Source organism: Abramis brama (genome assembly GCF_963993115.1).
Source record: "Abramis brama genome assembly, chromosome: 8".
Taxonomy (NCBI): domain Eukaryota; kingdom Metazoa; phylum Chordata; class Actinopteri; order Cypriniformes; family Leuciscidae; genus Abramis; species Abramis brama.
This window is the reverse complement of record NC_139970.1, coordinates 12483556-12497595: the sequence shown is the minus strand read 5'-3', so window position 1 is coordinate 12497595 and position 14040 is coordinate 12483556. Positions and strand designations below refer to the sequence as shown.

At 36.0% G+C, this 14040-nt stretch overlaps 1 protein-coding gene across 4 annotated transcripts in view; it reads left to right on the top strand.

The window, feature by feature from the left end:
* Positions 1 to 13047, top strand: part of ubr3 (ubiquitin protein ligase E3 component n-recognin 3) — an 82128-nt gene extending 69081 nt beyond the window's left edge. For all 4 annotated transcript variants that reach the window (XM_084123057.1, XM_084123055.1, XM_084123056.1 and 1 more), the window contains 7 exons: positions 3375 to 3499; positions 4704 to 4811; positions 5085 to 5210; positions 5446 to 5622; positions 6318 to 6527; positions 6628 to 6767; positions 9646 to 13047. In XM_084123057.1, coding sequence (XP_083979183.1) covers positions 3375 to 3499; positions 4704 to 4811; positions 5085 to 5210; positions 5446 to 5622; positions 6318 to 6527; positions 6628 to 6767; positions 9646 to 9763 — 1004 coding nt within the window. In that variant the 3' untranslated portion in view covers positions 9764 to 13047. The remainder of the gene's footprint in view (positions 1 to 3374; positions 3500 to 4703; positions 4812 to 5084; positions 5211 to 5445; positions 5623 to 6317; positions 6528 to 6627; positions 6768 to 9645) is intronic.
* The last annotated feature ends 993 nt before the right edge of the window (positions 13048 to 14040 follow it).

The window sequence follows — 14040 nt, the reverse complement described above, 5'->3', positions numbered from 1 at the left end:
GTGGCATGAAAGGTTGCAGTGATGAGCATTGAAGCCGATCACAGACATGTTGAGCGCATGAATGCAGTGATATTGTCTTTGCAATTCTGTGAATGCACACTAACAAATGTTTTCATCATAACAATCAGTACAAACACGATGTAATTAAGAGATTCATTGATTTTTACGGGAGTTTTGGCACGAGTCCAGAACTCAGTCACTGATAAACTTGCACTGTTTGATTGACAGCTCTAGCAATTGTAAAGGAAGTGTTCTTTGATCGCTTTTTATATATAATTTAATCACAGTTTAAATAACAGATTATTTTCATCCTACTAAGAGAAACAATGTGAAGTTGACAGTTTAGGTTTGATTTACTGACACATAGACAAAGAACATCAGACTGTACATGAATCATTACCTATCAGAAATCACTGGTCACAGATCAGGCATTAGAATCAACACGGTTACTTGCATGTTGTGGCATTACTGTCGAGTCCATATCGTAAAAGTCTGTTTGCAAAACCTGCGCCGAAATTGCAACTGATTTACAAAATAATCCACAGTGAAATGTACCGAATACAAATAAATATTGCTCAACTGAGACATTCACATTGTTGAAAATAAATAACCACATTGCTAGCATTAGGATCCTTTGGAAGGTAATGTTATTTTTAGTCCAGTGATCCTGTATCGCTCTTCTCTCCTCGTCATCTCACTAACACGCCAGTGGGCGGGGCCAAAGTTGCAATGATGAAGTAGGCGTTGATTTTCTTCTGCAGAGGTGGTCTTTCACATATCTATAGATTGGCACGTTCCACAATGAGTCGTTCTCTGGGCTTGGTTACAATAAAAGCTGTTTTTGGACTAACAAGGGAGTTTTCAATTCTGAAAATCACAGGATATTCTTATAGTATAATGACCTCTCATATGTCAAAAGCTTACGGACAATTTGATTTCTCAATTCATGACCCCTTTAAATATTGGTTGGTATTGTTCTATTAAGATATTTAAATGTTGGCGAGTAAGTGGTAATCAAAGTATTAATGGAAATATTTATATATGTAGTTTAAACAGGGAACTTCTAGATTCTAGAAGGTCAGCACATAATTCTTTAATGCCACAATGAGCAAGCTAGAGGCAACAATGGCAAGAAACAAAAAACAAATGCAGTTATTTGAACAGATTTTTAAAGTTTTGTTTTTATTATATCGTTTCATTCCCTCCTGCAAAGTGTTTCTATTGATTTTTATCTGAAACTCCACTCACACACTCCTAAAATGTTGTTAGTTGTGATGCACAAGCCCAACCAGCAGAAAACACATGAGAGCAAATTACCATGAAGCTCTCTGTTACAGTAGATGTACTGCACTTAAGAAAACATCTTCCTCTTTCCCCTCACACACCCTACCCTTCACATGTGAGTTTAGTCTTTAGATGGGCCAGGACTGTCTTGGTTAATCACTAATTATTGATTGACTCAAATAAGTATCATGTGTTTTGTCATTGTGAGCAGAAGATCGATTCTGGTCCATCAGTCTGAAGACACAAGACAAAGCTCTTATTAGAACAGAAACAGGCTGTGCATGTGTTAGAGAGTAGTTTAGTGCTGTCACAAAGAAATGTGTGTGTGTGTGTGTGGTGTCTGTCTTTGGTGAGGATGTTAATGGAGTGTCATTCTCTGTGTGTGCGAGTGTGTGGCTTTTCATCTCACAACCGGTCTTAACACCTGCTACATGAACAAGGGCTAATTACCCTCTCCAAAAAAAAATCAGATGTCCTTTTTCTGTACACAGTCACATGATTGATTTTTGTGTCTTAACAAAAGACCCATGATTCTCTTGAAAGCTCTGCCGTCTATAGAGCTGTTTGAGTGGGTGTCTCTCTGTGCATCTTGTTATTGGAACAGATGCTTTTATTGAAGGATGCAACTGACATTTTTACAGTTTGGGGGGACCAAAGTAAAAGTTTAAGAATTGATAGAATGATATTGTAGTTATTGCCCCACTTTTATCCATAGACTTTACAAATATGCTGTCTACTGTAATTAATTATGAACATAATTTGTGAGGAACAGAAGTCCAGTCCAGTTTAAATTGTCCTATTGTCTCAAGGTCTCAGGTCACATTTAATTGTCCACTGGAAATATATTGAACGATGCATTTTCAATGTACACTACCGTTCAAAGCACAACCATTTTCAACATTGATAATAACAATAAATGTTTCTTGAGCATCAAATCATCATATTAGAATGATTTCTGAAGGATCATGTGACACTGAAGACTGGAGTAATGATGCTGAAAATTCAGCTTTTGATCACACTAACAAATAACATTTTAAAATATACTGTATATCAAAATAGGAAACAGTTCATTTAAATTGATATATACCCCAATCTTTACGAGAATGAACCTCATTGGTTCTCGCACCTCAAGTGAACATGCTTGAGCTTCCGTTTACCACAACTGATGTGCGAGTTGATGAATATTTATGTGAATAAAAGCCTAAATTAAATCTGTTCATCATAAAGCGATCGAGTCTCTTCAGAAAATTTTGACTGAACCGCTCAATTAATTTAGTGTTACGATCTCTTTATGAACTTTTTGAAGCGTCAAAGTGGTAGTTGCATAGCTGTCAATGGAGGGACAGAAATCTCTCAGATTTAATCAAAAAGTTCTTCATTTGTGTTCCGAAGATGAACGAAAGTCTTACAGGTTTGGAACGACATGAGGGTGATTAATGACGGAAATTTCATTTTTGCTATATGTCACTGTCATATAGCACATATGTCAATATACTTCATATTGACTCGCCATGTTAAATATGCCGTCTTTTTTTTATGAAGCAGTTTCATTAACTGTGGCTCAGATAACACAAGATTTAATACCACTTTTCCAGGTAAATTAGATTTGTTAACCTACATTGTGGCGTGGGTTAAAAACATGAAGTTTTCAAAGTTACACAAAGAATTTGAACATTTGTATAAATAAATTACATTACCTGTTGCTTGAACAATAGAGCAAGGCAACACCAAGATCGTGGGTTCAATTCCAAGGGAAGTCTTTAATGGTATAGTTCAATTACTCAACCTCATGTTGTTCCAAACCAGTTAGACTTTCGTTCATCTTTGTAACACAAATGAAGATATTTTATAAAATAGACATTTATTTTTGGGTGAACTAACCTTTTAAGTGATAAAATATTTACCTAGAATGTGCAACAGTCATAATCTTATGGAATATGAGTGAAATAAAATGTTTTTCTTTCATCATGATGAATAATGCACAGTATGACCACAAACATTTATTAAAGTGAAAATCTGTTTTAATTTCATGTTGTTTAAACATAAGATACTACATCTTGTGTTGATAAGCATGTTGTGTTTGTGTGCAGAGCACTTCACGTGTGTGGTGAAGGTGTTGTACAGTCTGCAGTTCACACAGGCTCTGGCCGCTCTGTCCATCAGATTCAGCCGCGAGGAGAGACTCGCCTGGAGCAACACAGGAGCTGCCAAGAAGGTGCGACCAATGAGCCTAACATCACAGCCAATCACATATCCAGCCAAACACCTATCAAAAAGCTTTCTTAGGCATGCGCCAGCCAATTGACTTTCATGATTGATTACCACGCCTAACGCTTTTCAAGGGCTGGTGTGCCCGTCAAAAAAAACGACAGACCAAATGTCCCTTTATGATTTTGAAAAAAAAAAAAGACTTCAAATGCAGTTCATCATAGTTAATCATTGCACAAAAGTCTGAAAGTACAACCATTGTATCAGGTTGTTATGTTGAAACGCTAAAATAACAGTAGAAGATGAGAAATTGAGACTGATGTGTGAGTTGATGAATGTTTATATGTGAATAAAAGCCGAAATTAAATCTGTTCATCATATAAAGCGATCGAGTCTCTTCAGAAAATTTGGACTAAACCACTCAATTCATATGGATAGTTTTACGAAAACTTTTTGAAGCTTCAAATAGTAGTCAATGCGTAGCTGTCAATGGAGGGACAAATCTCTCAGATTTCATTAAAAAGATCTTCATTTATGTACCGAAGATGAACGAAAGTCTTACAGATTTGGAACGACATGAGGATGAGTAAATGATGACAGAATTTTCATTTTTGGGTCAACTATCTCTTTAAGACCCTTACAATAAGCTAATTTTATTAAGAGAAATAATGTGTTCTTAGCCCTCAATCCTGTTTAAGGGGTGATGGCAATAATCTTCAGGAAACCCAGAGCGAGGAGCTACTACAGGAAATTCTTCAGATAAATCGCTCTGAGGTTTTCATTAGCACAGAAGAGATCATTAGCAATGGTTCTGCATTCCATTAAATGTCTATTTTTGGTGTAGATGGGCTTTATGAGAAATAAATGGACTAAGGTGAAGTTTCATGTCATCAGTCAGACTGCTTTAATTCACATCTCTCTCTGTCTGAAACTTCTATTGCTTTTGCAAATTGCTGACTACGTTTAAAACAACACACAGGGTGTTTCAAAACCGAGCAAGTTCCTTCTTAGACTGCAGTATTGGGTATTATTGGTGCATTTAATCCATTTGTGATGGCCAATAATGTTGTCTAGATAGTCAGCTCACTAGGTTTTGAAACACAGCCAATATACAGTATTTCAATCCAGTTGGTACAATGAGTCTGGAGGGAGTAAAAAGCACTTTTTTCTTTGCTTTAGTTTATAACATTCAATGCTGTTTCAATACACAGAACACGCCAAACTCTGACAAATCATGGGAGTCGCTCCTGGGTCACGTGATCTCCGAGCTGACGAAGGCCAAAGATGTGTACGACACCAACTCTGAGGAAGCATTCGTGGTGAGTCCTCTTCAACATCACGAAAGGACCGCACAGCACTGAAAGTGAAAGTGACATGTGAAGGACAAGTACTCAGAATGAGTATAATTTTTATTTAGAGAACACAGTTTCATGAGAATTAGCCATAGAAGAGTAATTATCTATTATATAGGAATCTGCAGCTCATTGTTATATGAGCCTAAAGCTTGTTCTTTCAAAGCAAATCATCTCTGAGGAAGATGTTGTGTTATCACCAGGGAATGAGCCGTTATTAATGATGTCTTCTCTGTGTAGTTGAGCTCCAGTGTGTGGTCTCCTCAGTCCATTGAGTTCACCCTACAGCAGTTCTGTCTGCCCTTCCTGAGACTGTCCTGTTTACTGCAACACCACTTGTATGGAGACAGCTTACCCGGATGCCAGGTACACACACACATTTACATCACTCTCTAGATGGGGACATTACATAGACTTCTACAGCTAGTTTTAAATACCATAACCTAACTCTCACACCCTAAGAGGAAAAAAATATATATTTATTTTATTTTTATACTGTTTTTCAAAGCTTACTTCCCAGAATATGGTTAAATAGGTTCGCACACACATGTTGGCTCTCATTCAGCACAGTTGATAGGCTCACGGCTGTCTCTCGTCACAGGTGGAGGAGGAGTTTTCTCTGCTGACCGGGTGTCTGAGTTTGACTGGTTCTGTTCAGTCCAGTGGATCAATGTGCAGCGCAGCGTGTCTGGACTGGAACTTCAATGCTTTCGATCTGATTAGCCAGTGGTGTTTAGAGGTCATCGCTCTGTCCAATACACCGTCCCAACAGTCTGTGGTCAGTGTCTGTTTGTGTCTTGATTCTTTGTAACCCTGTTTTATTTAATGTGTTGCTAACGTCAGTGTTTTAACCAATTGTTTTTTTTATTACCGTTAACCACTGTGACCTAACCAAGTGTAACCAGCTTCAATAACATCATCTTTGATATTCAAGATTGCTGAGCAGGGTTTTGAACCAATAAGATTCAAATACAAATTAAAGGGGTCATGACATGAGAAATCTAATTTGCCTTGGTCTTTTGAAATATAAGAGGTCTGTGTACCATTACAACATCCTGCAAGATCCATAGCTTTAAAGGTGCAGTATGTAAGAATGACAACTAGTGGTCGAAATAGGTACTGCAGTCGAATTCAAAATATCGGAGATCACCGTTTCTCCTGCTCCTCAGACTGGATGGCACTCACATGGGTTGCCAGTTTGAACGCGCGCAGCAGGAACGAGCGCAATGGACAATGAAAATTGGCAAATTGGCAACGTGCGGTATCACAGACCAAAACAATAACAAACATTCCAGCCTGGAAACGCACATTTCAAAGTAAAATAACTGGCTGTAGAAGTGTTTTTCAGAGAAACGAGTATGTGAACTTAGCATGTTTCCTAAATATCTGCAAACATATTATGGTATTTTTTATGCTTTGGTAGAGTGAAAAAGTTACATACAGCACCTTTAATGAAATCTGGTCTCTCTTCAGTCTCTGTTGGTTCAGGATCCGCAGTGGGCCGCCCCTCGCCTCCTGCACCTCCCAGACAATTACAACACCATCTTCCAGTTCTACCACAGGAAGTCCTGCACCAGCTGTGGGAAAACCCCCAAAGACCCCGCGCTCTGCCTGGTGTGCGGCGCCTTCGTCTGTCTGAAGGGGCACTGCTGTAAACAGCAGGGCGTGTGTGAGTGTGTGCTGGTGAGTGTGGAGAAAACACTGAAAGCTCAGTTTGAATGGTCCAAACACTGATGCTGATTATGATTATAATAATATATATATTTTTTTTTTTAACCCAAAGCACTCCCAGCACTGCGGAGCAGCAACTAGTATCTTCCTCCTGGTAAACGCCTCGGTCATCATTATCATCCGAGGGCATCGCTTCTGTCTGTGGGGGTCTGTGTATCTGGACGCTCATGGAGAGGAGGACAGAGACCTACGGTAAACCTCTAGCTGCTCTGATGGACAGATATTGTATCTAGATTTCATTCTGAGGGTCTCAGTAGCAGGGTCTGAAATTTAATTTTCCATTAAGGGGCAATATCTGGCCCCTGGAATTGATGTCCAGGGTTGTTTTATCATTATTTGTAAGGGCAATTTTAAGAATTAACATTTATTTTATCTGTGTTGTCTTTCATGTCAAATACTAACATTTAACCAGTTACTTCAATCAAAATACTATAGGCTGTTAACAAAAAATAAAATAGGCTATATACTATAGACTTATTAACATCAACAAAAGCCATCTTTACACTGCAAAGGTAGAACAGAAGTAGCATCTGACATGACATTTGTGTTTGTTTACTCATTTAATACTGCTCAAAGGTGGCATAAATGTACAGTACCTGCCAAAAGTTTGGAACCATTAAAAAAAAAAAAATTTGATCCTTCAGAAATCATTCTAATATTTGTTTATATATATTATATTATTACATTTTATGATTTGGTACTCAAGAAACATTTTTTTTTTATCATTATTAATGTTGAAAACAGTTGTGCTGCTTAATATTTTTCATGGAAGTGGTGATACTTTTTTTCAGGATTCTTAGATGATGAATGGAAAGCATTTATTTTCATTTAATAAAATATTTTTTTGAATTTATTAAAGCATTTTATAAATAGAAATCTTGGGAACATTATAAAAAGTCTTCACTCTCACTGTTAATCAATTTAATGCGTCCTTGATGAATAAAAGTGTTTATTTCTATCTATCGGCATCATTGTTTCCACAAAAATGTTAAGCAGAAAAAACATTGATAATAATAATACTAATAAATGTTTCTTGTGCAGCAAATCAGCATGAATGATTTCTGAACAATCATGTGCCACTGAAGCTGAAAATTCAGCTTTACATCACATTAATAAATAAATAAATTTTAATTGTATTAAAGTAGAAAAAAAAAATTAATTGTAATGAAATTTCACAGTATTACTTGTTTACTTTTTTGATTAAATAAATGCAGCCTTGGTGAACATAAGAGACTTCTTTCAAAAACAAAACAATCGTAATGTTTACAAGTTTTGCATAATTTAAATAGCCTACAAAAAGGTATATAAATTATAACATTAAAAAACAGGAACTAATCACAGGATAGGGCTGCAATTTAATGACAAAAATCATTGTTGATTATTTCCCTCAATGTTGTAATAATGATTATAGAATACATAAGAAAAAAGTTGCAAAGCAGCACATCATATTCTGGCTAGAAAGACAAAACAAGCTAAGAACAGTTTTTGAATAGTTTATTGCTTTTATGCATTCAAAATCAAAACTTTGCATTGGTTATTTTAGTATCATGAAAAACAAACTGAATAAATTCTATTCACCTTATTCTTAGCGTAAGAGCGGGCACGGCTATTATAACTTTGTGTCGAGGCTTCCGTTCTCATCCGCTTTCAGTTATTTTAGCTGTACAAAAACTGTCTGTTATGCTGCTTGATATTGCAAACTATTGTTTGTTATCATATTATTTTAATTTATTATTGTAATCATAAACACACTGGTTTGTAGTCCAAATTATTTTGCAATTTACTGCATTTTGTTATTTTTTCCAGTTATTTACTATAGCGGCTAATGAATCTGAAGTTACCCACACAATCACAGAAAATAGCTTACTTCTGCATGGCCACATAAGGAAAATACAGAAATGGAGCAAAGAACACTCAAAAGTAGTCCATGACTTCAGTTCAGCACGTTTTTCCAGTCTGATAAATGCGGTGTTCCTCAAAGCTCTGTCCTTGGACCATCTTTGATTGTGTAATATGTGACCCTGGACCACAAAAAAAAGTCATATGGGTCATTTTTTAAATTGAAATGTATACATAATCTGCAAGCTGAATAAATAAGATTTCCATTGATGTATGGTTTGTTAGGATACGACAATATTTGGTCGAGATACAACTATTTGAAAATCTGGAATCTGAGGGTGCTTGAGAAACATTGAGAAAATCTCCTTTAAAGTTGTCCATTTATGTCTGCGATTGTGCTGCATTCACTCACAAAAATAAATGTTTTATATATTTATGGTAGGAAATCTTTACTTAATATCCTAATGATTTTTGGCTTAAATAAAAATCGATCATTTTGACCCATAAAATGTATTGTTGGCTATTGCCACAAATATACCCGTGCGACTTGTGACTGGTTTTGTGATCCAGGGTCACATATGTTACTTTGGAGAAGGCATCATGTATGCAGTTATTAATTATGTATGTTAAAATGTATGTTAATTATTTGAAAATATAGAAAAATGGATTATGTACAAAAATTCTCGTTCACTCAATCACTGAAGCAAAATGAATCTCTTATTTGCATTGCATCTGCTCTTTGTTGTTTATGATGAGAAAATTCACAGAGTGCAGAATTCATTCAGAGGGCATGTGCACTGAACAAAATGAGAACAGATGTGATTAATCTGAATGCCTCTGATTGGCCATTAAATTCATAAGCTCAACAGAAACATGTAGTTTGTTATAATGCTGCGTAAAAAACAGGTACAAAGGAATCTGATGCAACGTGAGCAAATCTAAATGTAATGCCTCAAAGTCAACATTTTTCGCTCACAGCGATTGCTGTAAATAGAATTAGTTTAATTGTACAGGGGCATTTTTTTGCCCCCTTATTTTGAATTTGGGGGGCATTTTTGTTTATTTTGGTGACATTTTTGCCCCAAGCCTCTGTTTATTTTTTGGCCCTGCACAAGTAGTCTTTTATGTGAGTTTAAAGTCCTGCCTAAACCTTTTTGAAGTGTTCATGTCTTTTGTAGAGAAAACGGTTAACCTTTCCTGCTGTAACCTCCTGATCTTTTCTGTTCTGTAGTCGAGGAAAACCTCTGTATTTATGTGAGGAGAGATACCGCGTCCTGGAGCAGCAGTGGGTGTCACACACCTTCGACCACATCAACAAGCGCTGGGGTCCCCACTACAATGGACTTTAACTGTACAGCCCACATCCTGGAGAGGACAGGTCACATGATGTCAGCGCAAGCCTCCATGTCATCCTCTGAGGATTTCTGTCGTGTAATTTAATGGAAACCTGCATTGAGTTGGCCACAGCCTGGGTTCATGTGAAGTTTAGTGTACAATCAAGCCTAATGACTAACAGCGTGTGCGTGCGTGTGTGTTTAAAAGTAATTTTTCGTGTGGATTTTTAGGGGAGAATTTTTTTTGTCCCAGCAAGCTCACAGTGAAAGCACATTGAGTGAATCTGTGTCAATCCTGTTAGACGCACAAGTGGAAAAAAATGCTCCCGTTCTGTAATATTTGGAAAACTAAGATGAGAGATTCTTGGAAAAAAATAACTATTCTGACCAATGTTGAAACAAATCATGTACAGATATCAGAATTAATATCAAAACCTTGAATGCTAAAGGTACCAAGACTCTCAACATATCCCCCACCACCCCATGACCAGTGCGATGTGTGTAGTCATGTCATGCTATTTGAGTTTAAACACATCTCATAAGAGTGACTGAGTTGAAAAGCAGTGTATGAGACAAAATATGAACAGATTAGAGCTAAAGCACGAGTTGTCTCCGAGTCGAGGTGTAGTTGCAGTCATCCTCAGGTATTTTATTTTGTTTGTTTTTTGTTTTGTAGTCTCAGATAGAAGATTTTAATATTTAAAAAGTGCTGCTATTCATTGTTTAAAAAAAAAACCTAAATTATACCTTTGTAAAAAAAAAAATATATTTTTTACAATTTTCATCTTTTTTTTTTCTTTTTCTTTTTCTTTTTTCTAATGAAGGCTCTGTGTTTGATGGTGGTTGGCTGGTCTGTTGAGTTTATTATAGAAAAAAAAATTTCCCCTGTAACCTTGTACAGCATTTCTTGGCACATTATATGGCTGGAGACAGGACAAGTCTTTATGGTCTTTGGCTTTTTCCCTTGCATAAAGGTTATCCTTTTCTCACCCAAGACCTTTTGAAAATAATAAATATAAGAAAAGAACAAGTGGTAAAACTTTACTTAAAGCCTTTAAATATTATGCATTATAAAATTATTTAATAAGTATTATTGTAATGCTTTAATTATGCTTTGTAATGCACCTTATAATACATTGTTTGTTCTCATCAATAATTGTAACCACATTTGCAATACATTATAATACTTGTCTATTCACTGTTACACCTTTAAAAAATGTAAACACATGCATTAAAACACGACAAACAAATTTCAGATGTAACAATGAATTTGTAAATATTATAATGCATTGTAACTTTGTTTACAATTATTTATGAAAAGATAAAATCCATTATAACGTACATTATAAATATTTTTATAATGCATTGTTAATAAAGGCTTCAAGTTTTACCAAAACATTTTTTGCATTAAGAAAATTAAGCTTATGTAGATAATTATTTTCTGCATCATTTTCGTCACAGTCAAACATTTCTCATTAATGCAATGCATCTTAATGTTTTTTCTTGTTTCTCAGTGGTGTTTTGGCTTTATTGTAAAGAGTGGTCAGATGTGCTTGAATTGTCATGAAAGTAATGCAATGCAAAAAAAGAGAGAAAATACTGGTTCTAAAAAAATAAGCTTAGTTTTTAATGCAAAATATAATTTATTATTTTTGATTAAGGGTGAAATAGTGACCTGGGTATGTTCTTGGCAAAGTTTCTTACCTCACTATAGGCCAAAAATCTGACCGCATACCCACCAAGTCAATTGTCTCTCAAGGTCTTGATTGTCTTTCCCATATTCTAATTACATGATAATGCCTAGACTGGTGTCAGATGGTCCACAGGGGGCAGTGTTTTCCAATACACTGAGCTCTGTTTCAAAGAGCCTCATCACACAACTTAAATAGATGAGATCATGCAGATGCTCAGAGACAGAGGGCTTATGTCCTGCTGGTCTTATGTATCTACAGGCCCAGTGATCAGTTGGAAACAAACCTCTAAAGTTAAGAAAGCTCTTAGTAATAATTTGTCTTGACTTAGAGTTTTGTCGCAACTGGCTGCCGGAGTCTAATTTTTCCTCCTCTAAGATTTTGCGGGTTGTGAAGGTTTGTTTTTTTCCCGTTTAAAGACAATATTTATGTATTATTGTGATATTATTTTGATGCACACACCACTCAGATATTGAATTCCTGATCTAAAGTGTTTGAACTTGGCCAGATTGTGTGTATCTCCTTTGTGCAAAAAGAATCAGACCAAATAAAAAAAAATAAAAAAAGATGTTTTAATGTTATCAAAAAGAAAGAGGATTAAAAAAAAAGAAAAGTAATTTGGTGCTTTATACAAATAGACATTTAGCGAAGGCTAGTTTTCCAGGCTGATAAATGCGGTGTTCCTCAAAGCTCTGTCCTCGGACCATCTTTGATTGTGTAATCTGTTCATTTGGAAAGGGCATTATGTATGCACATGTTAATTATTTGAAAATGCGTTAAACTGGATCACATCAAATGTAATATTACAGCCCAGTCCAGTGATGGACATGTATGGTATGGCACACAGTTTCTTTATTTTAAGCAGCTCCTCTGTTAGCAGGTGATTTAGTTCGAGTACTTCCTCCTTTCATCATTTCCCCCTCAAAAATTAAGATCACAAAATGTTCCCAGTTTAAACATTATAATAATTTGCCTTGTGTGACACCACATTGAGAGTTGTTGAAAGTAATCTCAAGAGCTCTCAATGTGGTGTCACAATCAAAATAACATCAGTGGAGCCCTTGTGGAAATTATATTTAGAGCAGTTACAGGGACGTGTAACGTCCAGCTATATTGAGGGTAATTTGCTTGCTTTGTTTCTTACTGAAGACCGTCAGGCACCCCCCAGTACCACACACATATTCAGACACTCTCGTACCAGATAAAAAGCATGTTTGGTTTGTATTGATCAGTTTGATTGGTAGGTGTTGATTATCATTGCTGCAATCATGTCATGCTGGATGGAGGATGTTTTCAGTGCACTTGAAGTTAGCTTCTTTTCATTATTTTATCTTGATTTCTTGCATGCTGCTGTTTTTTTCCCCCTTTGAGAGAGTTCTTATTTCTCTCCTTCCCCACTTTGTATAGACAGACAGTTGTGCTAAGTGTGATGGGTGGATAATGCTGGTGTGTTCTCCTGCGGTGAATGCTTGTCAGGCAGGCAGTAATACAGTACATTACTGTAGGTGCTGATTCAGACTTTATGATGTCATCTCTGAAAGGGTGACTTTTAATGACATTTAATGCAAAATGTAACATATGTGAATAAAATATACAGATGCTCTGAAATGCCTTTGTTTTTGTTTTTTTGTCAAGCATTATAATCCAAAATTGTTACTTTTGTACTATCCACATATTAAAATTTCTGTTCATACATTCATGTTCATGTATTGTTCATACATACGATGGTATGTCAGAATACTCGATTCTGGTTGGCTGGAATGTGTGTGTTCAGACATTTAATGCACAGGTAGTTCCAGTCGGTTTAATCACTCAGGGTTCCCGCGGGGTCTTAAAAAGTCTTAAAATGTCTTAAATTCTGAACTTTAAATTTAAGGCCTTAAAACGTCTTAAAAACAGCCAGATTTTCATCCGCGGTCTTAAATTTCATTTAGTCAGGTCTTAAAAAAGATTTTACCCTCGTTCATTTCCAGAAACGCTGGCCGCATTAAGTTATTACAAAGTAGCAAAAAAGTATCGAAGTCGCTCGCCAAGAGGCAGTTCACAGTCTTTTTTGCGCTAAAGTTCATTCAAATGTAGGCGCGCGGTAAGCGCACTTATAATTGAAGCGACGCGCTCGTTTTTTTTCCAGGCGCAGCAACATGAAAAAAGACATGAATGATGCGGGTGCACCCAAACACTACGGATGTTTTTCTCTTCTCCGTAAATAAATCTTGTAACAGAGCTACAGCAAGCGTTTTTCGGCGGTGGAAATCCATTAGCTACTAAAACTTTTTTTGTCATTGTGGAGTTGCATAGCAACGACAGACGCCACGGGAAAATCGGACCGAATTTTACTATTAATAATAAAAGATAAGCTAAAGTGTATTGTAAATGTCACTAAATCATTTTTTATAAAAAGAATGAGTCAAAAAAGATAAATTAAAGTCTGAAATATGTGAGGTTTATCTTTTTATAAAAACCTTTTTTGTCAACTTTATTTGAACTTGTACATGTTAGTATATAACATGTTGCAAGACACTTAAAATCTGGCTATCATTTTTAATCATATTATTTTAATGTTTATGTTAGTGCGTATTGATGCTAATTTTATTTGTTATT